This window comes from Mycteria americana, chromosome 13, assembly GCF_035582795.1.
Source record: "Mycteria americana isolate JAX WOST 10 ecotype Jacksonville Zoo and Gardens chromosome 13, USCA_MyAme_1.0, whole genome shotgun sequence".
Classification (NCBI taxonomy): Eukaryota; Metazoa; Chordata; class Aves; order Ciconiiformes; family Ciconiidae; genus Mycteria; species Mycteria americana.
Genome location: NC_134377.1, coordinates 2,038,041 through 2,063,920, shown reverse-complemented (window position 1 = coordinate 2,063,920; position 25,880 = coordinate 2,038,041). Strand labels below are relative to the sequence as shown.

Below are 25,880 nucleotides of genomic sequence, written 5' to 3'. Positions count from 1 at the left end.
GGTTCAGCCGCCTGTGCAGCCCCCGAGCTCTCGACCGGTGCCCCAGAAACATGTGGTTGGGGACCCCTTTGGTGGCAGCTCAGGTGGCTTCAGCCACCCACAGAGCTGGACCTTAAGTTCCTGCCCAAGTCTCCTTATGTGCTAGAAGCAACGTGGAGAGGGGATGCACGAGAGGATCAAGTTCCCTGTTCCGGTGCGAGGTGACCGATGGGAGAGCTACGGCTCTGTGCCAGCCCCGAGTTCACCCATGAGCTGGAGGAAGGTGAATGATGGGTGCTAGAAGGGAACAAGTCCTGTTTCCTGCTTCCTTTTTCTATTCTTTGGGCTGATGAGGAGGACAGCGAGGTCCCCTCCACATAAGGAGGATGATTCAGCGTGGATAAAGGTGAATTTATGCCGGTGGGAGCCCTTAGTGTTGCACGGTGGGCTCTGAGCTGACCATTACCCCTCAGGAGTGACATCTGGGGTGATGACTGATGGGTCCATGGAAACATCAGTAGCCATCAGAAAATCAAATGAGACATTAGGAAGGGAGCAGGGAAGAAAATGAAAAACATTTTGCTGCTGTGAAGTCACTGGCACACCAGCGCCTGAACACAGCTCCCTTCATCCCGAGAAGGGTGCAGTAGAGGTGGAACAGGCTCTGCAAAAGGCCCTGGGGCCACCAGAGGTCTGGACCTCCTTCCAGCCAAGCTGGACTCCTCTATCTGAAAATGAGGTGCTCAGGAGGGGACAGGGTAGAGATAAAACTACAGGTGACGTGGAGAGGGACTTCACTCCCTTCAAATACAAGAGCTGGGGTGTTACATGAAGCCTGTAAAAGGCAGGTTTAGGTGGAACACGGGACTGCGTGGGAAACTCCTTGCCACGGGGGCTGGGGAAGCAGAGGGTTTATGTTGGTTCAAGAGGAGGTGAGGCACTCCTGGAAAAGAAATGCCTTTCGACTTAGCGAGGGAGAGAGGTGGATACTCGGAGCCAGGTGGAAGCACTATGCGCTGTCGCTCAGGTTTTGTGCTCTTGCCCAGGCGCTGACTTTCTTCGCTCCTGGGCGGCAGGACCGTGAGCTGCATGGGCCTGTTCAAGAGCTCACCTTGCACTGCTGCCCTTCCAGCCCCTTTCCCCTACACCTCTGCTTCTTCACGACAAATACCTGAGCACGGAGGAGGTCCCTGTCCTCCAGGCAGCAGCTCCAGAGCACAGGGCGTAGAGGCAGCTTCCTCCTTGGAATAGCCAAGGAGGCGAGGAGCAGGGTCTCAGCCCCTCGCTCTATCCAGAACTGTGTCCGGCGGCCGAGGTGCGGGATGACTACGGCATCCTCCGCTGTTCCCTTTGCGGGTGGCTCAGGCTGCAGCGCCCACGCCCCGCACGCGCCCCACGGGGCCGGTGTCCCGCCTGCAGCGACGAGGTCGCGGGGAGCCACCGCGATGCCCTCGGTGCGTTGCCAAAAACTTGTCGGCCTCCCCGGGGGGGCTCGGGGGTGCTCCCCCGTCACCCCAACCTCTGCTCCCAGCTCCGGTGGAGACGCCCCTGGGGCCGGGGCTGCCGCCGCCGCGCTGACCCGCGCAGCATCCCCGCCCCGGGCCTCGGAGCAGCCCGGCCGCTGCTCCCCGCGCCCCGCCGCGCTCCCGGGCGGCCCCGGGGGGTTCCCCGCAGCCGCCGCGCCGGGCCCCCGCCCTTCCGCCGGGCCGGGGAGGCGGAGCCGGGGCGGGAGGCGGCGGCGGCGCGGAGCAGGTGGGGCCGGGGCCGCTGGCGGAGCCGCGCGGTGCCCCCGGCCGCGCCCGCGCAGGTGAGCGGGACCCGCGGGGCCGGGGCCGGGGCCGGGGCCGGGGCCGTGCGCGGGGTGCGGGGTGCGCCCCGCGGCGCGGCGGCTCGGGGGAGCGGGGCCAGGGCCGGGGCTCTGCCCGAGGACCGGCATCGCGGTGGGGCTGAGCAGGGGCGAAACTTTCCCCTTTCCCCTCTCCCCGCCCGGGGATGAATCCGGAGGCTGAACCCCCCCACACCCGCCCCCCGGCCCGGGGGTCCCCATCCGCGACCACCCCCCCACCCCCCCCCGCCTGGGAGGGATGCTCGCTTGCCCAGCGAGCGTCAAGCTCCGCATCCTGCCTGGCTACGGCTGTCGGGTGCGTTGGGGTCGGGCACCCCAATACTGCCAGCCCCTCCGTCGGCGGGGACTCGCGTGCAGGCGGCGAGCGGGGCTGAGGGGGTCTCAGCCGCCACGGTTGGTGCCAGCAGGCCTGCTGTCCCCACGGGCCAGCGTCATGCCGTCAGCTTGCGGTGGCCTTTCCAGGACCTTTTGGCCTCCGAGACAGATGGACCCGGGGAGCAGGGCTGCACTGAGCAGCACGAGCCCTCTGAGCAGGTCCCGGGGTTTGGGGATGCAGGGAGACGCGTATCCTGGCACAGGGAGGAGGGCGGCTGGAAGGGGAGAGCATCCCCGAAATCACAGACCGCCCCACGGAGCAGCCGTGAAGCAGCACCTGAAGGTCCCCAGGGCTGCGTCCTCCCGCTCTCCCGGCAGCAGCTGCCAGCCGGGGCTGGTCCCCGGGCGCTGGATGTGTTTCCTGATCTGGCCGGGGACGCCCACGTCCTCGCTGGAGCTGCTCTGGACTTCCTGCTGCACGCCTCTGCACCACGCCCGGGCTTTCCCTGGGGAAGCAGCCAGATGCTGGGAGCGGGGAGATGCTGCATGCCCCCTCGGTGGGCTTCCGGCACACCAGGGAGAAGGTCAGGTAGATGTTGAATAAGGTGGAGGGGAAGCAGCAAAGAAACCTTCAGCAGGGCCAGAGCAGCTAATGCAGCTCCGGTTTAAAAAGAAAAGCCTGGGGGACGCTGCCCTGGGGGTGCCGTGGTTTCCCGCCCCCCTGGTGCACAAGCACAGGTCCCTGTGCAGGGTGCCTGGCTGTCCTGTGTCACCACCCTGCAGGAGGACATGCTCCAGTGCTGAGCCCCACGCTGGCTGAGGAGCGAGGGACACCTTGAATGTGCCACAGTGGCTTTTCCACCCTGTCCCCACCACCCGATACCTCCCTGCAGGAGGGGATGCTCACACCTTCCTGCTCCCCCTGCCAGGTCTCCAGGCAGGGTCTTGCCGCTGTGGACCCTTCGCCCTGCCGGAGGGCAGGGCCTGCTGCCTCCGGGATGGCGAGATGGCTGCCTCGCTCCGCCGACCTGACCCGCTTCTGCCAGAAACTCAACCGGGTGAAGACCTTGGAGGATGACATGATGGAGACGTCCTTCAACAGATGCCTTTCCACTATCGACTTGACACTGCTGGGCATCGGAGGCATGGTGGGCTCCGGGTTGTACGTCCTCACGGGCACTGTGGCCAAGGAGATCGCCGGCCCCGCCGTCATCGTCTCCTTCATCATTGCCGGCTTTGCGTCTCTCCTGGCTGCTCTCTGCTATGCCGAGTTTGGAGCCCGGGTACCCAAGACGGGCTCTGCCTACATGTTCACCTACGTGTCCGTGGGCGAGATCTGGGCCTTCCTCATCGGCTGGAACGTGCTGCTGGAGTACATGATAGGAGGAGCCGCGGTGGCCAGGGCCTGGAGCGGCTACCTGGACTCCATCTTCAACCACAAGATAAAGAACTTCACCGAGACCCACGTGGGTGCCTGGCAGGTGCCATTCCTGGCCCACTACCCCGACTTTCTGGCGGCCGCCATCCTGCTGGTAGCCACCACCTTCATCTCCTTCGGGGCCAAAGTGTCCTCCTGGCTCAACCACGTCTTCTCGGCTATCAGCATGGGTGTCATCCTCTTCATTCTCGTCATGGGCTTCATCCTCGCGCAGCCCAAGAACTGGAGTGCCCAGGTGGGTGGCTTCGCCCCATACGGGCTGTCGGGCATCATGGCTGGCACAGCCACCTGCTTCTACGCCTTCGTGGGCTTTGACGTCATTGCGGCCTCCAGTGAAGAGGCCAGGAACCCGCAGAGGGCTGTCCCCAGGGCCATCGCTTTCTCCCTGGGGCTGGCCACCGGGGCCTACATCCTGGTGTCAGTGGTGCTGACGCTAATGGTGCCCTGGCACACGCTGGACCCCGACTCTGCCCTGGCAGATGCGTTTTACAGGAGGGGCTACGCCTGGGCAGGGTTCCTGGTAGCTGCTGGCTCCATCTGTGGTGAGTATACGCAACGGCGGTGGGAGCTGCCCACCCTGCTTGTGATGGGGGCTGGGAACCGGGGCGGTTTGGGTCTGACGTGGTCCTTCTTTTGCTCATCCCTCAGCAATGAACACGGTCCTGCTGAGCAACCTCTTCTCCCTGCCGCGCATTGTCTACGCCATGGCTGAGGACGGGCTCTTCTTCCAGGTCTTCTCCCGAGTGCATCCCCGCACTCAGGTGCCCGTTGTCGGCATCGTGGTCTTTGGGCTACTCATGGCCCTGTTGGCCCTCGTCTTCGACCTGGAGGCCCTGGTGCAGTTCCTGTCCATTGGCACGCTGCTAGCCTACACCTTCGTGGCCGCTAGCATCATTGTCCTGCGCTTCCAGCAGCAGAAGGTGGATGTCCCTGCACCGGCAGCTGGCAGTCGGCCCAGCCCTGAGCCCCACGAGGGTCCGTCCGCCAGCGAGCTGAAGGAGTACGAGTCCTTCTCTGACAAGCTCCAGCTGGTGGACAGGGACAAAAGCAAAGAGCACCGGGAACCGGGGCAGCTGAAGGCAGCTTTCGAGCCCTACCTGGAGTTCCTCAGTGACTTCTACCCGGGTGAGGTGGTCACGGTGGCTGTGGTGACCCTGATGGTGTCCGCCATCTGCCTCTGCTCCATCTTGGTGTTCGGCAACACCCACCTCCACCTGCCCACCTGGAGCTACTCCCTGCTGCTGGTCCTCTTCAGCCTGGGCTTCCTGCTCAGCCTCCTCCTCATCTGGGCTCACGAGCAGCAGCATGGCACACAGACCTTCCAGGTATGCCCGGGGCCCAGGCAGGATTAGTGCCTCTGCCGGGGTTGGTGGGGCGGGAGCAGCTGTGATGGACCCACGGGAGGCCCTGGTCAGCCTGGTCTGGTGAAAGCACCACATCTGCTGAAGGAGGAGAAAGAGGGTGCCAGCAAGCACTGGGCGTGGGGAGGTGTTGGTGCCTGCGGTGTCACTCTGCATGGTCACCAGTCCCTGGGAGGGGACATCCCCAGCAGCCCCGTGTCCATCCCACAGGATCGCTCCTGCCCGCCCTGGGCTCCCTCCTCCATATCCCCACAGCCCCCTGCTCCCCTCCTGCCCATCCCAGCTCCTTCTGCCTTTGGTCTGCCCTCGAGCTATGCGGTGGAGCTCTGCTCTTCGGCCTCCAAATCACTTTAGTGCCTCTCGTGCTTCCCCGTCTCTGGTTTCCAGCCCTTCTGGGCCCTGGTGTGGTGCAGCTGCGTGGACGGTCACACCAGTGGTTCCACCACCTCCCTGCCATGCCCCTGCCCCGGCTTCTCCAGCGAGGACCACGTTGGCTCCAGATTGCACTGAGGGCTTGTTTGGTCCTTGTGACGGTGCCTCTGGGCTGTTTCCAGAGCCCGTGGCCACCCCGCCAGCCCAGCGTGCAGCCTGGCTCCCTAACTGGCCGTTGTTCCTTTTGTGACTGCCTTTTTCCCAGAAAAAGAAAAAGTCATTTTCAGAAAGCCCGGGGTGAAAGTCACTTTGTCCCCCACGTTTACCAGTGCTGGCTTTTGTCTCTGTGGTTTTAAGGATGGTCTCACCACCACCCTGCTCTGTTTCTCCCACAGATCCCCCTGGTACCCCTCTCCCCAGCGCTGAGTATCGTCCTCAATATCTATCTGATGCTGAAGCTCAGCTACATGACGTGGCTCCGCTTTGCCGTCTGGCTGCTCTTAGGTGAGTGCTCCCGCGGCGGCGTGAGCCCCGGCAGGGCGGTGGCTGCTTCGGGGGAAAGGGGAGCAAGGCTTGTCCTGGCACTGGCCGGCGGCTTCGGCTGCTCTTCTCCCCTGGTGATGGGTTCATAAAGCGCATTGTGCCCCTTTCTGCCCCCGGTTCCCCTTCGGAGATGCAAGCCAAGGTCTCCCAGCATCTCCCTGACCCTCTTTGGTTCCCAGAGTGTTACGGCTTGTTCCTGTTAAGGTTTGGATCCTCCTTCAAGCTCTGGACCAGAACCACCCCCTGCTCCCAAGGCAGCTCCCTGGGGCTTGGGAAGTCCTTCCCAGCAAGGGGCTTCCCCGCCCTGGGGACTGGGGGTGCCCCCTTGCTTAACACTGCAAGATCCTTTTCCACCTGCAAGCAGCTCGTTTAAGCCCCCCCGGTGCTGCGGCTTGTGCTGCTCCGCCGGGATGCCGTCTCCGTCCGTGCCAGCTGCCGGCCTCCGCTCGAGCCTCTGCTCTCCCCGTCCCCCGCTGCAGGCCTGCTCGTGTACTTCGGTTACGGCATCTGGCACAGCAAGGAGAACCTGCGGGAGCCCCGGCCGCAGCGCGTCAGCGCCCGCTACGTGGTGTTCCCCAGCGGCAGCCTGGACGAGAGGGTGCAGGCGGTCCAGCCCAGCTCCCAGCCGGCCGCCGGGCTGCCGGACACCGACACCGACGACTGCAAGAGATGACACCCCGGGGGACGGGGACACCTGGCTGTGGGAGCATCTGACCCACTCCCCGCGGCGAGGCCAGAGACCCCCCTTCCTCCTCCTGGTCCCTTTGACAACAGAGCCACCGGGGCTGCCCTGGGCATGTGGCTCCCTCCAGGGATGACAAGGATGCTCGCCCTTCCCCACCCACTCCCCGCAGAGCGTGGGGAGGGGCTGGCTCCCTCCCTCCCCATCCCCAGCACTCAGGACTGGGTCTCAGCCCCCTCGGCCCAGTGCCTGCCCTGCTCACGAGGAGCCACATCCTTGCCACCTTTCCCCGAGCGCACCCAGGCACCGTGCAGCAAATCTCCTTTCCGCTGGCCGGTCCGCGCAGCCAGGGGTGCAGAGGGTCCCCGGGGACCAGGGCCCGCAGCCCGGTGCTGCCCGTCCTGGGTCTCATCCTGGCTGCAGCGTGGGCTCTTGCAGAAGGAGGCAGGGGCCAAACGCGCTTCCCCGCTGGCATCCCTGCTCTCCCCATCCCCAGGGCCGCTCTCCTAAAAGGCTGGGGTTGAGGGGGCCGAGGAGCAGCTGGGGACATGAGATGGAGAAGGGACATGGCCAGAGTGAGTGGCTGGGCCGGGACTCCGGGAAAGCCAGTGCAGGCTGGCACGGCAGAAGCCCGAACGCATCTTCCCAGCCGCTGGCATCGGCTGTTTCGGGGTGGGCTGGGAGCTGTGCCTGGCTGGAAGCCCGGCTGTAAGGTCGTGCCAGGGCCAGGCTCTTGCCCCAGCCCTGAGCTGGGTGTAGGCGCTCAGGACCCCAGATTTGTTACCGTGTCCCCGGAGGTCCCCAGCAGCGTCCCTGGGCTGGGCTGCCTGGAGCCGGCTCCCCCCTTCCCCTGCGCCCCAGCAGCACAGCCTGCGCTGCCACCTGCCCCGGCATGGGGGCTCAGCCCCCCGTGATGCCCTTCCCAGGCTCTGTGTGGCTTGGGACGGGCTCAGTGGGTGCATTTCAGTATCGCCCCCTCCCCGGTGAGCATCCCCGTGCTCTGGGGCTCACCCCTGCTGCCGTGGTGTCATGGGGGTGGTCCCCAGCAGCACTGCTGTGGCCACCCCTGGCTGGTTTGCCCATGGGCAGCCTAAAGTGGAAGGGAAGGGGCTTTTAGCGTGTCTTGGAAGAAATACATGGAGGAAACAATCAGTTCAGCACGAGGTTGCCGAACTGCCAGGCCTTGCAGTGTGGCCACCCTGCTCCCTGCAGCCACGCTGGACATGCAACGTCATCTGCATCCTGCGAGGAGCTGGGGACCGCGGGCAAGCCGGTCCCGTTGTTTCTCGCTGGCCAGTCCCCGGGGGGGCCTAGAGGAGCCATGAGGGGGGTCTCTGTACGATGCGCCGGCTCCCTGGTGAACCCCTCTGCCTGCCAGCGCTGCTCCACATCCTGCCTCACCCTTGTGCTGCCGCTACTGCCGATGGAGCGGCGCGTCCCTGCCCTGCTGTGGCCCTGCTTGGCACCTCTGTGTAGTGGCTTGTGAGCAACAGGCTGACTCGGTCACCCTCATAAATACTGGTTCTGTGATGGCTCTGGTTGTTTGTGCTGTGTGTCCCCCCCAAGGAATCCACACGGGGAAGCTGCTCACCCAGCCGATGCTCAGGAAAGCCCCCTGAAAGCTTGGGGAAAGCGCCACCCGCTGCAACCCTGCAGCCACGTTCCTCCCGAGCCCTGCAGTGGGCTGTGCCCGCGGCACACAGGCCCTGCCTGCGGCTGCCCTCTGGCATGGCGGGGCAGGAGTCGGGCACAGCGAGTCACCGGGCCGGGAGCTTGGCTTCCCAGCCGCCAGCACGTGCTGCCGGAGCAGGGCTGGCATGCACGAGCTGCACAACGCCCGGCTGGGCCCAGCAGGCACCGCTGAGAGCAGCTTTGCTCCTCTGGCACGGGCGTTTCGTTCACAAGGACAGGCTCTGGCCAGACCCGTGGAGGCTGGGACCCCCAAGGGACTGGGGCAGCCATGCAAAGGCAGCCTGGAACTTGAGCTTTACAGATACGTAAATATAACTATATTCACCCAGATGGGCCTGAACCCCTTTGTCAACAGCGAGGCTGGTGCTGAGCAGTGCCGGGACAGGTTCGCTAAAGCTGCCAAGGGTTATGAGCTGAACGGATGGGAGAACTTGTGACCCAGTGCAAATAATGGGAGTTAAAGCACGAGCCACTTGAGATAACCCATAGATACCCCCATCCTCGCTGTCGTCGTTCAATAGGGAAGTTTCCTTCCCGTGATAACAAAGTCATTCTTTATTAAAAAAATTAAGTATTCAACAGGTATCTGGGGAGGCAGATAGACTTAACTCTCCTTATCAATTGCCAGCTTTTAATCTGTGCTATAAATCCATTGTCAGCAGGATAAAGGCAAGTAGAAAGAACCGTAGTGATATATCAGGAGCAAGGGAGCCCAACGCAGGGTTGGGGAAGAGCAGTAAAAGTCCTAACAGAGCAGGACAGGCTGAGGTTCACGACACTTTTCTGTTCTCTTGGAGGAAAGTCGATAGAAGTGGCATCGCAAAATACTTCCGGCTGTCGCCAGGGCCGGGCTCACCCAGCGTGGGCTCTCGGTCGGCCTTTTAGACTGGCAAAGACCTAAGAGTTGTCAGATGAGCCTCGTAACCATCGATATTTAATCTATTTTAAAACGTTCATTTGTAAAAATGCAGAGAAATTACTGCTAGGCTGTGCCATGAAAAGCAAGCGTGGATATGGGGTACCCCCCAGCACCAGCCGGGGAGAGGCAGGGAGTGATGGGGATGCGGCTGGCAGGGAATTAAAGGATTGAAACATAATTAACGGGAGCCTGGGAGGCAAGCACACTTGTGTGGGTTTTTTTAAATAGGATTACAAAATTGTTCGGTTCATCTGTGCCATACACCATCCTATTGCAGTAACATGCCCTGCACAGGCGCAGAACGTGTATTAATTGATTTTAAATTGGTTACCCGTTAAGGCACACACAAAAAAGGGGGGGTTGTCAGCAGCCATTGCCACCAAGGGAGCCCTCCTACAATGATTTGTTCCCGAAAACTGTATTGGCAGGAAAAGAAAATACCCAAACCAAACACCGTCAGCAGTGCTTTAAGATGGCAGCCTGTAAGTGTAGGAGAAAAAACCACCAGTTCCCCCATCTGTACCCCATCCGCGTGATCCAGCCAGATTTAAAACCAAGCCACCCCCATGTGCAGCTCACAAAACCCCGTTTCACAGAGCACGGAGAGACAGCAGCTTGCTGTTTTACTGTGGCTGATATTACACTGATTTGCCATAGGAGTATCTTTCTCCACATTTGTTTAAAAAAAAAATCATATTTTTCTGGGACTCGTGGAAATGGTCTAATCGGCCTAGCTGGGCTGCATGGAAATCAATCTAATTAAAATGCATCAGTGAAGTATGTAGGTCAGCGGTGTAATGGCCGGTGCCGGGGCTCTGGGAACCTGGAAGGGCTTTAGGGGCCACGGGGCATGAGCAGCTCCAGCACACGTGCTCCCGGGCTGGGTAAGAGGGTTAGCACGATCCTTGGATGATAATCCCCCATTTACAGCGTGGGAGTGGGCAGGCAGCGGCCAGGGCGGCCAGGGCTCAGCAGCGATGCTGCTGGACTGGGAGGACCGGTAGAGGAGCTACCAGAGCAGCGCTGGTTTGCCGTGCCCTGGGAGGAGAGTTCCCACAAAGCGGTGCAAGGGGACAAGGAGAAACGCAAATTCCGAGGGGGAATAACATGGGATTTGTACTAGGAAGAAAATCGATGCTAGGGACGCTACCCACCATCGTTTAAATGGTAGAGACGCGGAATCAGCCTGTGTCCCTCCTCCCACAGCCCTGAAATGCTGCTTGGGGAGGGGGTGTACAGACGGGACTGAGCTGATGATGGTCTCGGAGGCTGCAGGAAACAGGCTCGCTGCTTTGGCCCACGCAGCCCCAGCGACACAAGCTGTGGGAGCTCCCGAAGGGATCGCCAGGCTCTTGCACGGTGAAGCGCGGGGCGGTGGGAGTCGCAGGTGCGTCCCAGCACCGTTTCAGAGACGGTTTAATCACAGATGCTATGCTGAAATAAGCAGGCACTGACCCAGTTGCATACTTGAGCCCTGTCCATGCTCGAGGGAGAAAAAGGGAGCCCCGAGCACTGGAAGAGGGCAGTGGGCTGGCACCCAGGGCAGAGCAGCTCAATGTCCTAATTAAGTCTCTTCCCAGCCTTGTGTTTCTAAATTATCCCTCCTGCCCCCCACCCCAGCTCTGAAAGCAGCACGGAGGAGCTGCAGGGCTCATTTAAGGCTGGCTGTAAGTAATCCTCTCATTATCCCCTGCCATCCTCCCCTCCTCCTCCTGCAGACACAGCCAGAGGATGAGGTAAGCACCGCGCTTCATCCCCGAGACACCAGCAGCAGCGTATCTGCTCCTTCCGCCGGCCGGAGAATGGCAGGGCATTAAAAGATGGCACAAACCCTGGGTCCTGTTGTCCCCTCGTCCCTTCAGGGAGCGCCGGCGGCCAGGCCAGCAGCCGGTGCGCTGAGCACAGGGGTACCCAAAGCATCACAGGAGTGCCTGTGCGCGTGCCTCAGCAGCCCCCGCAACCAGGCTGCTTTGGGCCACAGCTCTTCCCTGTCTCGCCACACGGTGCAGACATTTTCTGACGAGTTGTATAAGCGCATGCATGAACAATGCGGTCCCATCTCAGCAGCAGAGGCTTCCTTCCGACAGCAGATGGGCCGGTCTCCAACCACATAGCCACAAAAGCGAGGATAATAAATCTTCACCACGTGCACAGGAGATAAGGCAAGAAGCAACGGACTTAAACTGTCATGAGGGAGATTCAGGCAAGAGACTAGAAACACTTCCTCACGGCGATGACAGCTTTGCCTGAGAGGTTATGAAATGTCCGTCAGATGCTGCCGGGAATGGGCTGCAGTGAGCTGCTCCTCCTCTGGAGCAAGGATAGCTAGGTTCTCATGATCCCACCTGCCCGGGCTTCCCTCGCTAGACTGGAGCACTGTAGGGCATCACCGAACACTGTGGGCCCCGGTCCTTGCTGGGACAAGAGCCAAGGCACCTTTGTGCATGGCAGCACACTCAATATTGTAAAGGAGATGAAAGCGTTCACGAAAAACTTCTCTTCTGCATGGGTGGAAAGCTAGCAGTCATGTTGTAGGCTCCTCTGCCCCAGCCCTGCCTCCAAATAACGCTTATTAGTAGCTACCATAGGTAAACCTTTTGTGGTCACCTACGTCACGTACACCAGAAGAGTTTCACGTGGAATTTGGCAGCGACCTTCCCTGGAACATTAATGCTCATTTTCCAGAAGTAATCAGGCAGCTGGAGAAGTCCCAGAGCACTGCAGGAAAACAAGCTGGCTGATCCTCCAAAAAGGTGAAGGGGTGCAAGGAAATTCAAGGCCTCAAAAGGACACTGATCAAAATGAGAGCTGCTCAAGAATTAAGGAAAAAATATCATTAGTGGCAATTAATATGGATTTGTGTAACCTCTGGGCTTTGGTGGGGTCAGGAGCTTGGAAAAAGGCAGCAGTGCTGCTGTACCAGAGTACCTGCTGCAAGGCATCCAACTGCTACCTGCCAGTTTTGTAAAGAAACCAAAAAGGAACAATATTGAAGTAACACTTGGACAAAAAAAAAATAAAGGCTCAGTACTGGAAATGACATCATGAACAGGGACTCAGCAAATCTTCTGGTGAGTTATTCCAAGATTCGTTCCTAACCTGAAAGAAAACACACTGAGTTTGGAGAAGGAGGAAGAGTGATACCAGCTGGGGAGATTGCCAGGCAAATTGGGAATAACTGGTATTTCGGTATAACTGTAACACAACTCTCACTGTAACTCTCCACGTGTTAATTCCTCATAACCTTTTGCAGCAGCTGCCAAAGCACAGCAAATTCCTACAGCTTCACACCCAAAACCTCCTGCAGGCCAGCTCCGGCTGCCTGCTCCCCCCTGCAGCCCTCCGGGAGGGCAAACCCTGCCTGCGCAATCCTGCCTGCGCAATCCTGCCTGCGCAATCCTGCCCGCGCAATCCTGCCCGCACATGGAGCAGGCCAGTGCTCAGTTTTCCACAGCCACCTCCTGCTCTCATCAAACCTGCAGGACAACTGAATGTTCAACATACGTATCCCAGTTACATTACCCCGTAACACGCTGCTGGCTCACCTGGTATTTTGAGGTGCCCAAATGGTACATTGATAGATTTATTGAGCTTAATTCTCACAAGAAAAAACCAGCCAGCTCTGACTCTAGTGCCTAATGAATCTATATGTGGCAAATGCATCTTCTCTAGTTACACCGCTAGTGAATAGGGATGGATTTGGTGTGTAAGAATTCTTTACCCACCTTATTTTTAATACGATTTTAACTTGTATCTCTTCTTTGGAGATCATAGGAAGGGCTAGGGGCAAAGGATGTAACAGAAACAATGAATGGTGACTAAATATTTTAAAATATAAGTACTTGCACTGATTTAAATCAAGCCCTGTAACAGCTTCTGTGGTCAATACACAGATTTTTCATCTAGAGATTGAGGGGGTGTCAGGATGGTTCTGAAATTTCTAGAAACAACCCATATTGACAGACCTTACAACATGGAAGAGACCCCTCCAAATGGTGTGAACAGACAGGTGTGAGTCCAAGGCACAGACATTATTTATTAAATACATAACTGTAAAATAATTTCCACGTTTATAGGACAGACTCCATTAGGTAAATCATAACTAACTGCATAGAGTTATTTTCAAATAAAGAGGCTAAACCTCATCTTCTGCTGAGAACTAACACTAACTGCAATTTCACAGGTAGGCACATTTATTAGGTAAATGAAATACAAAAGTGAGCAAGGGGATTATAACGTCTCTGTTCTAGGGAAAAAAGCATAAGGCAAAACACAGGGCACCAGCAGCTACTCTGGAAGGAGACTGGTAGAAGCCGTCTTGAATTTTGGCCCCTGCCTTTGCAAGCTGCCTTCTCAGCGAGGTGTCCCCACTGCCTGACAGGAGAGCACTGCCTGGATGTCCCCGTCTTTCCTACAGGCCCCCTTTAAGTACTGTAAAGCTGCTAGAAGGTCTCCCCGCAGCCTCCTCTTCCCCAGGCTGAACAACCCCAACTCTCTCAGCCTGTCCTCACAGGAGAGGTGCTCCAGCCCTCAGATCATTTTTGTGGCCCTCCTCTGGACCCGCTCCAACAGGTCCATGTCCTTCTTGTGCTGCAGACTCCAGAGCTGGACGCAGCACTGCAGGGGGGGTCTCGCCAGAGCAGAGGGGCAGAATCCCCTCCCTCACCCTGCTGGCCACGCTGCTTTGGATGCAGCCCAGGACACGGTTGGCTTTCTGGGCTGCGAGCGCACGTTGCCGGCTCATGTCCAGCTTTTCATCCACCAGTACCCCCAAGTCCTTCTCTGCAGGGCTGCTCTCAATCCCTTTATCCCCCAGCCTGTATTGCAATGAGGATTGCCCCGACACAGGTGTAGGACCCTGCACTTGGCCTTGTTGACCCTCATGAGGTTCACACAGGCCCACTTCTCCAGCTTGTCCAGGTCCCTCTGGATGACATCCCGTCCTTCTGGCCTGTCAACCGCACCACTCAGCTTGGTGTCATCTGCAAACTTGGTGAGGGTGCACTCGATCCCACTGTCTATGTCATTGATGAAGACAGTAAACAGCACTGGTCCCAGTATGGACCCCTGCGGGACACCACTTGTCACTGATCTCCATCTGGACATTGAGCTGTTGACCACTACCCTCTGGATGCGACCATCCAACCAATTCCTCATCCACCAGACAGTCCATCCATCAAATCCATATCTCTCCAATTCAGAGAGAAGGATGGGGTGGGGACCATGCCAAAGGCCTTACAGAAGTCCAGACAGATGACATCCATTGCTTTTCCCTTGTCCACTGATGTGGTAACTCCCTCATAGAAAGCCACTAGGCTGGTCAGGCAAGACTTGCCCTTGGTGAAGTCATGCTGGCTGTCTCAAATGACCTCCCTGTCCTGCATGTGCCTTAGCATAGCTTCGAGGAGGATCTGTTCCATGATCTTCCCAGGCACAGAGGTGAGGCTGACAGGTCGGCAGTTCCCAGAGTCCTCCTTTCTACCCTTTTTAAAAATGGGTGCAATGTTTCCCTTTTTCCAGTCACCAGGGACTTCACCTGATGGCCATGACTTTTCAAATACCATGGAGAGTGGCTTGGCAACTACATCAGCCAATTCCCTCAGGACTCGGGGATGCATCTCATCAGGTCCCATAGACTTATGTATGTTCAGGTTCCTCAGGTGGTCACGAACCTGATCTTCCCTTACAGCGGGAGGGGCTTTACCCCCCTGGTCCCCAACATGTTGTGCCCCAATGTCGTCAGTTGGTGTGCCAGTGAAAGAGGAAATCAAAACCAGCGCACACTGACATGCCTGGGGACAGACCAGGCTTGCCTAGCTGGAGCCACGGATAAAGCCAAGATTATTGCAAGCACTTTATCAACGAGGTCCACCAACCTTCAGGGAATGAAAGGCAATTATTTGTGTATAGCCACCAATAGCTTAAGGCAGCACTGCAACACCGCTGGGGTTTGCTGCCCTCTGACTGTGGGGCAGAGCTGCCTGCGCCTCCAGCCCAAGTCAGACATCCAGAGCTGTTTGTGTGACCATCCTCGGCCCCTCTCCTCAACTGCAAGAAACTGCTGCAAGAAACCACTTCTTCACAGAGACCAGGAGAGGGAGAGTTAAGCCAGGCTGCTCAGAGCATAGCCATGATTCCTGCCCCCTGTCCACTGCTCCTCAAGGAGCTCACAATTTCCCCCCTCCCTGAACCACAGTGCCCAGGTGTCTCAGAGAGTGTAGGGAGGATCCACTGGGATCACAGAAAACATCCCAGGGAGGGGAAAGAGTTACACCCCATGTGCTGTTGTCATTGCTGAACTACCAGAGTGCCTATCCTATTTCCAGGCAGCTTGTAGCATCCATCCTATGTAACACTGACAAAAGCAGGAGCATGCATCCAGGAAATAAGAATGCCAGTCATGACCCAGGAGGGGGGCTACCCTGGAAAGCATGGGCTCCACGTGAGGCTAAGGAGCTGTGGTAGGAACCAGCTGAAAATGAGTCACCGGGGCATCTGACAGCCAATTCAGCAAAGGCAATCCTGGCTGTGTACCAGGAGAACAAGCCTAAGGCAGGGAGCATTTGTTCACAGCACATCTCTGGATAGGACTTTGCTTCTGACATTATAAGCGCACTCTCGGGCTGCACAGACCCCAGGCTGCACAGACCCCACTGCAGTGGGCTATGGATCCAAGCACCAGCAGCAGCTATGGCACATGATGTTCCACCAGACAAATGTCCCTACATGCAAAGACGATGATTAAAAAGGAGCCCCTGGACTCTCATCCATGGGGATGCTCTTGCATATGCTGGAAGAGACTCAGAGGTGGTCGTAGCAGAAATCTTAAAGCAAAAAGACAGAAAAAACTTCCTAGTGTCAGCAATGATGAAATAGCCAACATATACACAAATCCTGCCTTAGCACTGCCCTGGCACGTCCTTGTGTCACAGGCTTGGTGAGTGGAACTGGGGTGTAGGCAGAGGTGCTGAAGAAGCAGCCCCAAAGAGACTCATGTTAAGCCACTGTGTTCTGGGAATTACCCACCACTTTGGGCTGAGTCCAAAGCTCAACCTTCTATTGACTCTTCCTCTGCAACTTCGTGTTTCCACCATGTCTGAGAAGAAGATTTGGGAAAAGTATTTTCACAGCATCACACAGCTCTGCAAGCTCTTTGTTCACAGGGATGTCCTGGAGGGAAAAATCACTACAGGTAAGTAAGCGTATGGTATGATTTACCATCCCTCAGAAAATAGATATTGCAACATATTCTGTGCTCTCTCAACCCAAACACAAAATTCTGACACAAGATTGTGAGATCTGGGGCTGTTAGCCAACACTACCATGTTACAGGCAGGTATGAGATTCAGCAAGCAGCAGCATCCTGCTCCCAGGGCAAGAAGCAAAAGAGCTAAAGTGATAGTGAAGCAGCACAGAAATCAAAGGGAGATATGGGTTTTCATGCAAGCTCCTCACTGCACTACCAAAAGACAGTGAGCTAAAGTGGGTAAAGGTAGAAAACACCCGTCAAAAACAAGCAAACAAACAAACAAAGACCTGGAGAGAAAGTCAGGACAATGCCAGGATGGATAGTAAGCCCAGAAGAATGGTCTACAGGAAGAGAAGTTAAAACAGCTAGAAAGGAGGAGGTACAAGGGACAGGCACTGAATGACAGAGGAAGCCTCAACATTTCAGGGATCGTTAGCTCTCTCTTTAAGGCAGATGTCTGGATTGCTCGTAGCAAAGGGTCACAAAGAACAAGATCCACCTGATTAAATGCTGGTGACTGCAAGGCAACTGTTTCCTCTGAGCTCACCATCACAGACTCCCTATGTAGTCCACGGTGATACAGTCAATACAGAGCTGAGGTGCAAGTCTCCCCATCCTAAAGCAGACCTCTACACTTTGGTGTGTTAATTTTGCCTTAAATACTATTGATTAAACCTCCATCTTCTATGAACAGATCTTGTGTAATCACCTCAGACATAGTCACCGACATTGTATAGGAGCTAGGCAAGACAAATCCCTCCTCAATGAACAACTGAGTAACTGTCTTCTGTTTTTAGAAATTAAAAGTAGTTGCCAGCTAATTGATCCATTGGTGATTGGGCATTAGGTGGCCTGAGACAGAGCCTCTGTTCCAGGAGTGATGCTCTTTGGTAGGGCGTATGAGATGCCTTGTGCTGAGACCTACCTGGTGACAGAGGGCTGCCTTCGCAGCTCTGGTACCGCTCACAAAGCGGGTAGGTGTTCAAATGGAAGTTCTTGTGCCATGTAAGGGCCATTTAGCTTCATTAGAAATGGGATAGAAATCTTTCCAAAACTATGTGCGTCATCAGAGCAGAGAGCTCAAGCTTCCCAGGGAATTTCTGAATTCACAGGCGGCCAGATTCCTCCCAGTGCTCCGCAGCTTTGCACTGAGAGCTGAGCCCTGCTTCTTCCACACCCTGCTGCTGCCCGAAGCGTGAGCAATGCCCGGCTCGGTGCATTCACGCACCTTGGTGCTGCTGCAAACACACAAAGTGGGGCCTGGGCACATACAGACTTGTCCATGTTTTGAAGACAGGGGCCATTCCCTCCATATACAGTCCTCACTGGGCAGCAACAACACCAGAGCCAGAATCCCTCTGGCAGCCCTTTGTTATTCATACACCATGCGTTCAACCTCTTCCCTCCCTTCCCTCTTCTTTCTGGTGTAACACTTACTGGCAAGTCCAGGATCTCTATGCCAGTGCCAGAATTTGCCTGTAGAGCTTTGAGGACCCCACAGCAGCCTTCACTCTGCATGGGATTTCTGGTCATCTGCAGTCAGAAAAGAAACAGCAGGAGGATATGTGACATGGGGTTTTTTGTATGATCCTTGACGGTACCAGTGGTTCCCAGTGGGTGAGATACCAGCGCAGTTTACTTCAAGTGCCCGTAACGGTGGACCAAGAGTTCTCAAGCAGCCATCCCAGTGCCACCCAGCATGCTGAGCTGGACACTACTGCTGCAGAAATGGGATGCTATCCATGCTGCAAGACATGGCAGGACAGGCTGCAGTTCACAGAGTGGCAGGCTCACAGAAATCTCCATTCACCGAGGAAACTGCTGGATACAAGCCCTCTGTCTTCCCTGTTACATACTGCAACCAGGGAAGCATGGGAGGAGGCAGGCTGGGGCAAGCAGCTCCTTGATTTTGCTGTGGATTTGTTCTAAGGGGTTCCAATCCAGGACATGCATGCACCAGTGATATTTAAATATGCTAAGAGGCTCCAATACCTTCCTAGGAAAGTTACTCACATTAAGGCTTTTCAAAGTCTTGTTTTCTTTCAGGCCAGCTGCAATGTGCAGAGCTCCTTCCACCGAAATACGGTTGTTGCTAAAAACAGATAAAAGGCAAGCTTCTGAAGCCGAGCTGCACGTTGCTGAAGGCAAGCTTCTGAAGCCGAGCTGCATATTGCTCAGGCAAAGGATATGCAACTGCCTGCTTCACCCAGCACTGAAAACATGTTATATCCAGAGGGAATTTAGGGCAGCTCCTTCCAACTAAACAATTGTATTTGGGACGTTGGAAGCAGTGAGGAGTTGCCAAATGCCACAGGCTGATAGAGGTGAGGCCGACACAGCTCCATGCCCCCAGTAGTGAGGCTGACCGTGTATTTCCAATAGGCACAGACATAAATGTATGCAACGCACACGGCTAGCCACACAGACAGAAACACTCAACATTCACACCTCGTCCCTCTCTTTTCCCATGCTTGCTACTCCCCAGAGCACCTGGATCCCTTCCCTCGCCCTTGGTTCCTCCCTTAAACATCCCCTAACAGGCCTTGTGCAATCCCCCAAATGCTCTTCCCCCGCATCCCGTAACACATCCCACAGCCCCTCGGCAGTAACCCCAAGTTTAAGGAGAGGAACTGGGATTTGGGATGAGACCAGCAGTGCTAGTATTTTGTAGCGCGCCCTCTGCCTTACGCACCTACCGCTCTCTGCAGGTAGGAGATCCAAATGGCTGCTGCCAGCTTTGCCCACCACTGCAGAATGGGAGAAAGCGTGCAGCAGGACTCACCCAACGTTGAGCTCTTCCAGCACGTTGTTGGCTTTAAGAGCTTCCCCCAAGGCAGCTGCTCCGCTGTTGCCAAAGCCATTGTAGGAAACATCCAGCACTTTGAGGAATGTGTTTGCCTGTGAGGTGACATAAACACACGACTGAAAATCTCCCTGTCAGCTGATACAACCTTGGAGAAATATCCTTTCAAGGGACTACCATCCTTTCTACTGTCATAAAAGCAGATGGAGGCTTGCTGCACTAGTACTAGGCCGGCACATGTGATTTGCATTGTACAAGAGATGAAATTAAATTACTTTAGTGGCCCCTTTCAGCCTATGAGGGTGGAAGAACTCTTTCTTATATTAATGAGAAACTATTTTCTTTTAGTACACTAAAAACTGCATATGGAAAACAAAACAATTTCTGTATTGATTTATGACTCAGAAGTGAAAGGAAACAATTCAAAACATTCATTATAGTAATTTTAACTCTAAAAAGGGAAAGAACTAGAAATAGAGAAATTAAAACATATGCAATATGTCAATAGACAATGGATGATTTTACTGTCTTAGTTCCAAGGTCTATATCATCCCGGATCATAGATGGCTGTTGGACAGGCAAGGGCACAAGGCAAAAAGCACATCATGACATTCACGCTTGTTTAAACAGATAAGGTGCTTCGTGTGAGTTCTCAGAATTTAAAAACAGGAGTGCAAACATCTCCTACCCCCAAGCCTTTGGCCAAGGCAGCTGCCCCCTGGCTATGGAAATGGTTCCAGCTGATTTTAAGTTCCTTTAATCCAATGTTTTCTGCTATTGCCGTTCCAAGAACTTCACCTAAGAAAGAGTACATGAAGCCAAACAGTTTAAGAGTTAAAAGGAAGCTTCAGTTAGTTTAGGTATTTCTCTGCAACTGTCTGTATTACCTCTAGGCAGGCAATTAAAACTACAACATATTATTTTCTTGTATACCTCATTTACCAGAAGCTGTCAGACAATAAAGCATCTGTGTTCTCTGACCACAGGTTGCAAATGTAGCAAAAAGGGAGAGAAAACCAAACACCATATCACAAAGCCAGGGTCTGCTGCTCATGCGTGGAGATCTGACTGCACACGCTCATTCTCCAGCCTGACACGAGTCTGAAAGCTGACACTAAGCAACCAGGTAGCTCCCCACAGTCTCTCACCCTTTCCCAGCTCTGGCCTCCAGCCAGCTGAAGTCTGCTCCTCTGTTGGGCTGGCAGAGAAGCCAGCTCCGCTCTCTCTTTAACCCCTCCCAGAGCTCCTGTGCCATTATAAAATCTGAATAGGTTTCCTCAGCAAGCGTTCTGCGAGTTTCCAATGATGCAGGAAGGAAATGAGGTTGTCACCAGCAGAGAAGAAAAGGAAGCCATCACCATGCTTGAAGACCAGAAGACTGGGGAGAGCTGTTTGACTGTAAAGGCAGCAGGAGGTGAGCAGGATACGGGTGGAAAGAAAAACAGCTATTTCAGCCTCCAAAAGTAAAAATGAGGAAAAAAGTGGAACGGATTTGTGTGTTCCTAGTGGCCAGAAGAGGTGAGGATTATGGTCGTTTCCTCTCTTGTGAGCCAGAGAAGCCCACTGAAGACATGGAGGATCTTCAAGGAGGAGGCTGCAGCAGGTGTGATGTGTGACGATTAAGGGTTGTAAAGGAGTGGATGGAGAAAAGATGGCCGATTTTTCATGAAAGACACAACCAGGAGAGAATGTGGATCTGACAGACAGCATGGGATGTGGCATGGGAGAGGAAAAATTCAGTATCTCCCTTTTTGAGTGTGTACCCATCACAGATGGTGTTGGAAGGAGAGGGATTTGGAGCACAGTTGTAGGGTGAGACCAGGACTAGGGAGAAGATTTGTGAATCTTCAGCCTGGAGATAGTAGCAGAACACATGGCTGGGGTTGCCCAAGGACAGACATAGATGGAGAAGATGAAGCATGTGCCAGTAAGGTGCAAAAAGGAGATGAGTATAAAGGTTGATAAATCAGGGATTAGCAATGACATCATGAGGAGTGTTCTGCACTCAGTGGACACGCAGGAAGAAAGGATGGGGGAGTTCAGCCCAGCACAAGTGCGCCTGGTGACATCAGTACAGACTAAGGCCCAAAGAGCAATAATTAGGTTTCATCCCATTACACAGCATCACAGGAGCACTGTGAACGTAAGGATGTAACGATTAAATAACAGCGTGCTTAAAAATCAAGAGCCAAAGAAAAAGCCATGTGCATTAACAAGGTCGAGACCAACAAGAACATGGAAAAGAAATAGCCGAAGTCATTACCAAAGGAAGCCTCCAAACCACAAGCTGTCAAGGGTGGCAAAGTATCAGGGAAGCACAACCGCCTGCTTGTTCCACTCTCACACCCTCCCCTTGGCACCTGCAATCACCTCTCAGTGACAGGGAGCTAGACAGAAGGACTGCTGGGAAACTCTGTTCTGCTGGGTTTTTTCTGCTCCTATTATGCATTTTACACACCTGTGAAAGCTGAAATAATGATCGAGAAAAAAAGCAAATGATAGTTCAGTGAAAGGAAGACCATCAGAACTTGGGAACTAGGAAGAACAGAGGAAAGAAACAGAAGAGGTAAAGCTTGCAATGCTATAAGAAAAGGCAGACAATGAAGATGAATGAATGATGATAGCTTGACACTGGTTTTGCCTACAAAGAGCCAAAAATACTTTTCAGGAAACTGAAAATATTAGCCAGCCCTGCTCTCCAAAGGTCTGAGGCAGGCAGCCCTCTCTGTGTAAGGTGCAGAGACAGCACTTCACCTGCTTTGTCATCAAACATGTTGTAACTCAGGTCCAGAATTTCCACTTTGCTGTTTGCTGTGATGGCATCTGCTAAATACTTTGCTGCATGATCATCAAATTCATTTCCTGAGAGCTGGAGGGACACAATTGTAGTATTTTCTAGAAGCATAGCGGAAAAGGCCTTAGCTCCTTCAACGCCTAATTTGTTGTCAGATAAATCAACAGCTGGGGAAAGAAAAAACATTATCAGATCATCACATCATATCAGCACCTGACCTCTCTGCTGCAATGGGAGAAGTAGTGCCAGACTTGGAAAATAAGGATTAACCTGATCTAACACAGTATTTTAGTAGGAACAAGTAGGAACTTAATTTTTGAATTCACAACCTGTCCCCAAGATAGACTCATTCACATTTTGCCACATGAATATGGGACACAAGACAAAAGTGCTCCTTGTACATCTGTGCTTCCCACTCCAGGCACAACCTACACTCAGCTAAGTTATACCGGGTTTCTTGTTTCCTCATCATGGCTTGAAAAAAAGAGTGTAGGCAGGGAGAGACAGCAAAGCTAAATGTAAAACAAGAATGGATGTGAAGACAGACACTGAGACCCAAATACAAAAGCATGAACTTCCCTGCCCACCTAGATACAGGATGAATTTTCCTAGCACAGAAGTAACAGAACCCTAAACCTCTAATACCGAATCCAACCACTAGAGAACAAAAATAAGGAAATCCCGTGTTAACAGGGGTTTCACAGCACTGAACCTGTCCCCTTCATGCATGATGACTTCCCAACAAAGCCTATGGGTTGCCTTAGTTATACAAGAGTTGTTTTCTCAGCTGTCTAAACTGACCTTGTTCTTTGTGGATAAAATACATCCTTCAGTGCAGCAACCAGCATGACTTACAGCAAAGTTCTGGCTGTATCCTAGCAGGGGCCTGGAGATTCAGACACTGAAAGAGGAGGTTAATGCAAGTGCTGGAAAATGTGACACAGACACGTGACAGGGACTCCACGCAGACCCATCCTGGGTCTCTGCTCTGCACTTCTTCACACAGAAGCACAGCACAGGGACTCCTAGACTGTCTCTGCACGTAACAACCTCAGGTTTGGCAGAGTTTGTTAGTGCTTCTGGGTACGTGCTGGCACAACCAGCTATCTCCCACCTAATTGCCTTCACTGCACCTCAGTTCTGTGGAGCCAGCGCAGGACCCTACCACGTGCAACCCACAACCCAGATAACCTGTCCACATATAACTGGGAGTTGCTACTTAAATTATGAAAGGCAGGAATATTGACCCTGGAAAAGCAGGGACCAAAACCATGATCTCTAGACACAACGCTGCCTGACTGAGACTTAAATTCAGGAGGCGCTGCTCTGCTTTTGCTCCCTGTATCTGCAGTATCTGTAGAGGTATACTACAGTATACTACAGACGTATTAGACGTAGATGTATTAGATGTAGAGTATACTACAGAGGTATTAGACACATGAAACGTCCCTGGGAAGAGCAGACGTGTGCTGCTGCTAGAACAGAGCCTTGCAGATTCACTCTAGATGGGCTTCTCTTCCACCTGTCCCTACTTAGAAGCTCCACTTTCTTAGATGCCAATTGTGCAAATTCAACTGACAAAGCCTTAACCATTATTAACCACATCCTCTGAATAGTCTAAGTTTCAGGTGGATGTTTCTGATCCACAATCAAAGCAGAAACTCACTCTTTCTCCTGGCTTTCCAGCAGCTTCACAGGAATAACAGCACTGGGCTGACTCCAGTTAGGGGCATCCTAACTTCACAAAAGTGCGTGCTATGAAAACAGGTGGAGAAAGGTGACAAAGCAGCACAGTTTTAAACACTCACCATTCAAACAGCACTCCAGTCTGGTACCCTTTTCACACACACAGAGTCACTATGACAGCAGGACTGGTTAAATCCACAAAGAAGCCAGAACAATTTCCTCGTCTACAGCAACACATCTGCCAGAGAACGGCAGATGGGAGAATACGAACCTGAAATGTAGCAGTTTTCTTTCAGCATCTCCGCAATTGCAGCTGCCCCTTCTCCCTGCAGCCAGTTGTCACTCAGGTCTAACGTGAGGATAGAGGTATCCACCATCAAGGAAAGAGCTAAAGCCTTGGCACCCTGCAACAAAAAAACCCCAAACCAGGTCATTTACAGTTTCCCTGGGTTCACAAAGCTCTTGTGAATGTTTCTGTTTCAGCTCCCCTTAGTCAGGCAGGGTGCAGGGGGATTTCACAAAGCCATCAGCAGAATCGTGCAAAAAGATTCTCCTGCCAAAATCATTTAAAGCTAGGCTGGAAAAGCAAACACTGAATACGGTTTAAGATATTTCATTTTGCTTACGTTATTAAAGAATTATTTTCCCCTTCCATAAAATACTGAAATATGAAATATACTTCTGCTGTCAATATTAACGACGCAGAGAAAAAGGAAAAGGTTCTGGCCCACTGTGCCTGATGATGTACCTCTCTGGACATCACTTCTACCTGGCAGTCTGTGAGTACAGCCATAGTAAGTGCCCCTTTAGTTTACTTACGGCTGCTCTGAATCCTGACCTCAACATTTAAGAAGCCTGTATTGCACCAGTATCCTGATCTCTGTCAGTGGGAATTCTTAACTTCAAAAATATTTACAATTAAACAGAAGTATGGCAATGACCTTGTGATTACTCAACAGATACTGCAAAATCAAATTATTTTCTCCAGCCTTGGATATTAGACACAGGAAAATTAACTGGAAGGGACCTCAGAGAACTATTCCAGATAAAATAAAGTTAACAGAACAGAAAGGTTTATCACCACAAACTAGTATGAAAGGCTGCACCCTTTTCATGGTCCAAACTACACATTTCCAAAATGCCATGCCCGCTGAAAGAAGCATTCATGGGTGGGACTACCTGACACGAACCAATGCGTGAATTACAAAAGGTTTATAATTTCTTCCTAAAAATATTAATTTAAAAAATGTGGAGTACCCCAGGGGAGAAAACACACCCTCAGGAAAAATTCTCAACCCAAGAGGGAAGCAGAGTAATGACACACCTGCGCATCCCAGCCTCCCACCTCCCGTCCCATGTCCAGGGAAGGAGATGACTCCTGTTCCTGAGCCCTGCAAAAGAACCTGCTGACAAATCCCCACCGCTCGCCAAACACCAGACCTCGCGTGGCACAAATCTGGCCCCTAACCGCTATCTGAACTGCCGGCAAGGCAGGCAGAAGAGGGCCCTCGACATGTTCATGGCACAAAATTTGTGTTGCTCTGATACCCAGAGGAGTTACAACAACGTTTTTGTTAGTGGGAAAGACAAAACTGACAGTCCCTAGGTTGGGGTGTTTGCACTGCTTTCTGGTTCTGGTGAAGGACCACAGCTACGCGTGACGGCAGGGTGACAGAGGGGACAGCCCCGGCCGGCTGACAGGGCCTGCAGCCCCTCTGACGCCCCAGGGCCCCGCGGCGGGTGTCCCTCCCTCACGCGGGGTGACGGTGCTGCCGTCCCTCACCCGCGGGCCCAGGCCACGGTGCCGCAGGCTGAGCGCGGGGCCCGGCGGCCGCCGCAGGAGGCCGGAGGCCGGGGTCACGCCGCAGGCCCGGCACGCCGCCAGGTACCGGCTCTCTCCCGCCGGGCCGCCGGCGTCCTCCTCGCCTGCGGGGAAAGAGCGTTGGAGAGTTTCACCGAGTGCTCCCACGAAGCCCCAGCGCCCGCCGCGTTGCTGCTGTTCCTACACCGCCACAGCGGGGTCGCAGCCAAGGCCCAGGCCCAGGCCAGGCTGCTGCCTCCCAGGACCGGCGGGACAAGCCCGGCGTCCCCCCGGACCCACCCCGGGGACACCGCCCGCGGAGGCCGGGCCGGAGCCAACCCCAGCCGGCGGGGGCCCCTCACGCCGCACCCGAGCTCCCCCCGTCCGCGCCGCTCCCCGC

General features: G+C 54.4%; 2 protein-coding genes across 4 annotated transcripts; one reads left to right on the top strand and one right to left on the bottom strand.

Moving 5' to 3' along the window:
* Positions 1–1,640: 1,640 nt before the first annotated feature.
* On the top strand, positions 1,641–8,048 carry SLC7A4 (solute carrier family 7 member 4). 2 transcript variants are annotated; one of them, XM_075516391.1, is made up of 5 exons: positions 1,641–1,786; positions 3,070–4,120; positions 4,227–4,903; positions 5,707–5,815; positions 6,334–8,048. In XM_075516391.1, the coding sequence occupies exons 2-5, from the start codon at positions 3,139–3,141 to the stop codon at positions 6,525–6,527; spliced, it is 1,962 nt and encodes a 653-aa protein (XP_075372506.1). In that variant the 5' UTR covers positions 1,641–1,786; positions 3,070–3,138; the 3' UTR covers positions 6,528–8,048. The 2 variants fall into 2 exon arrangements, with proteins under 2 accessions (XP_075372506.1, XP_075372505.1); XM_075516390.1 differs by lacking the exon at positions 1,641–1,786 and having other exon boundaries at positions 2,395–4,120.
* Positions 8,049–13,168: 5,120 nt separating this feature from the next.
* Positions 13,169–25,877, bottom strand: LRRC74B (leucine rich repeat containing 74B). 2 transcript variants are annotated; one of them, XM_075516122.1, is made up of 9 exons: positions 25,850–25,877; positions 25,004–25,605; positions 23,951–24,083; positions 21,954–22,160; positions 19,888–19,997; positions 19,179–19,294; positions 18,410–18,488; positions 17,834–17,929; positions 13,169–16,317 (listed from the first exon to the last, which is right to left on the bottom strand). In XM_075516122.1, exons 2-9 carry the CDS (start codon positions 25,034–25,036, stop codon positions 16,204–16,206), a joined length of 888 nt encoding a protein of 295 aa, XP_075372237.1. In that variant the 5' UTR covers positions 25,037–25,605; positions 25,850–25,877; the 3' UTR covers positions 13,169–16,203. The 2 variants fall into 2 exon arrangements, with proteins under 2 accessions (XP_075372237.1, XP_075372238.1); XM_075516123.1 differs by lacking the exon at positions 25,850–25,877 and having other exon boundaries at positions 25,463–25,836.
* Positions 25,878–25,880: the final 3 nt, after the last annotated feature.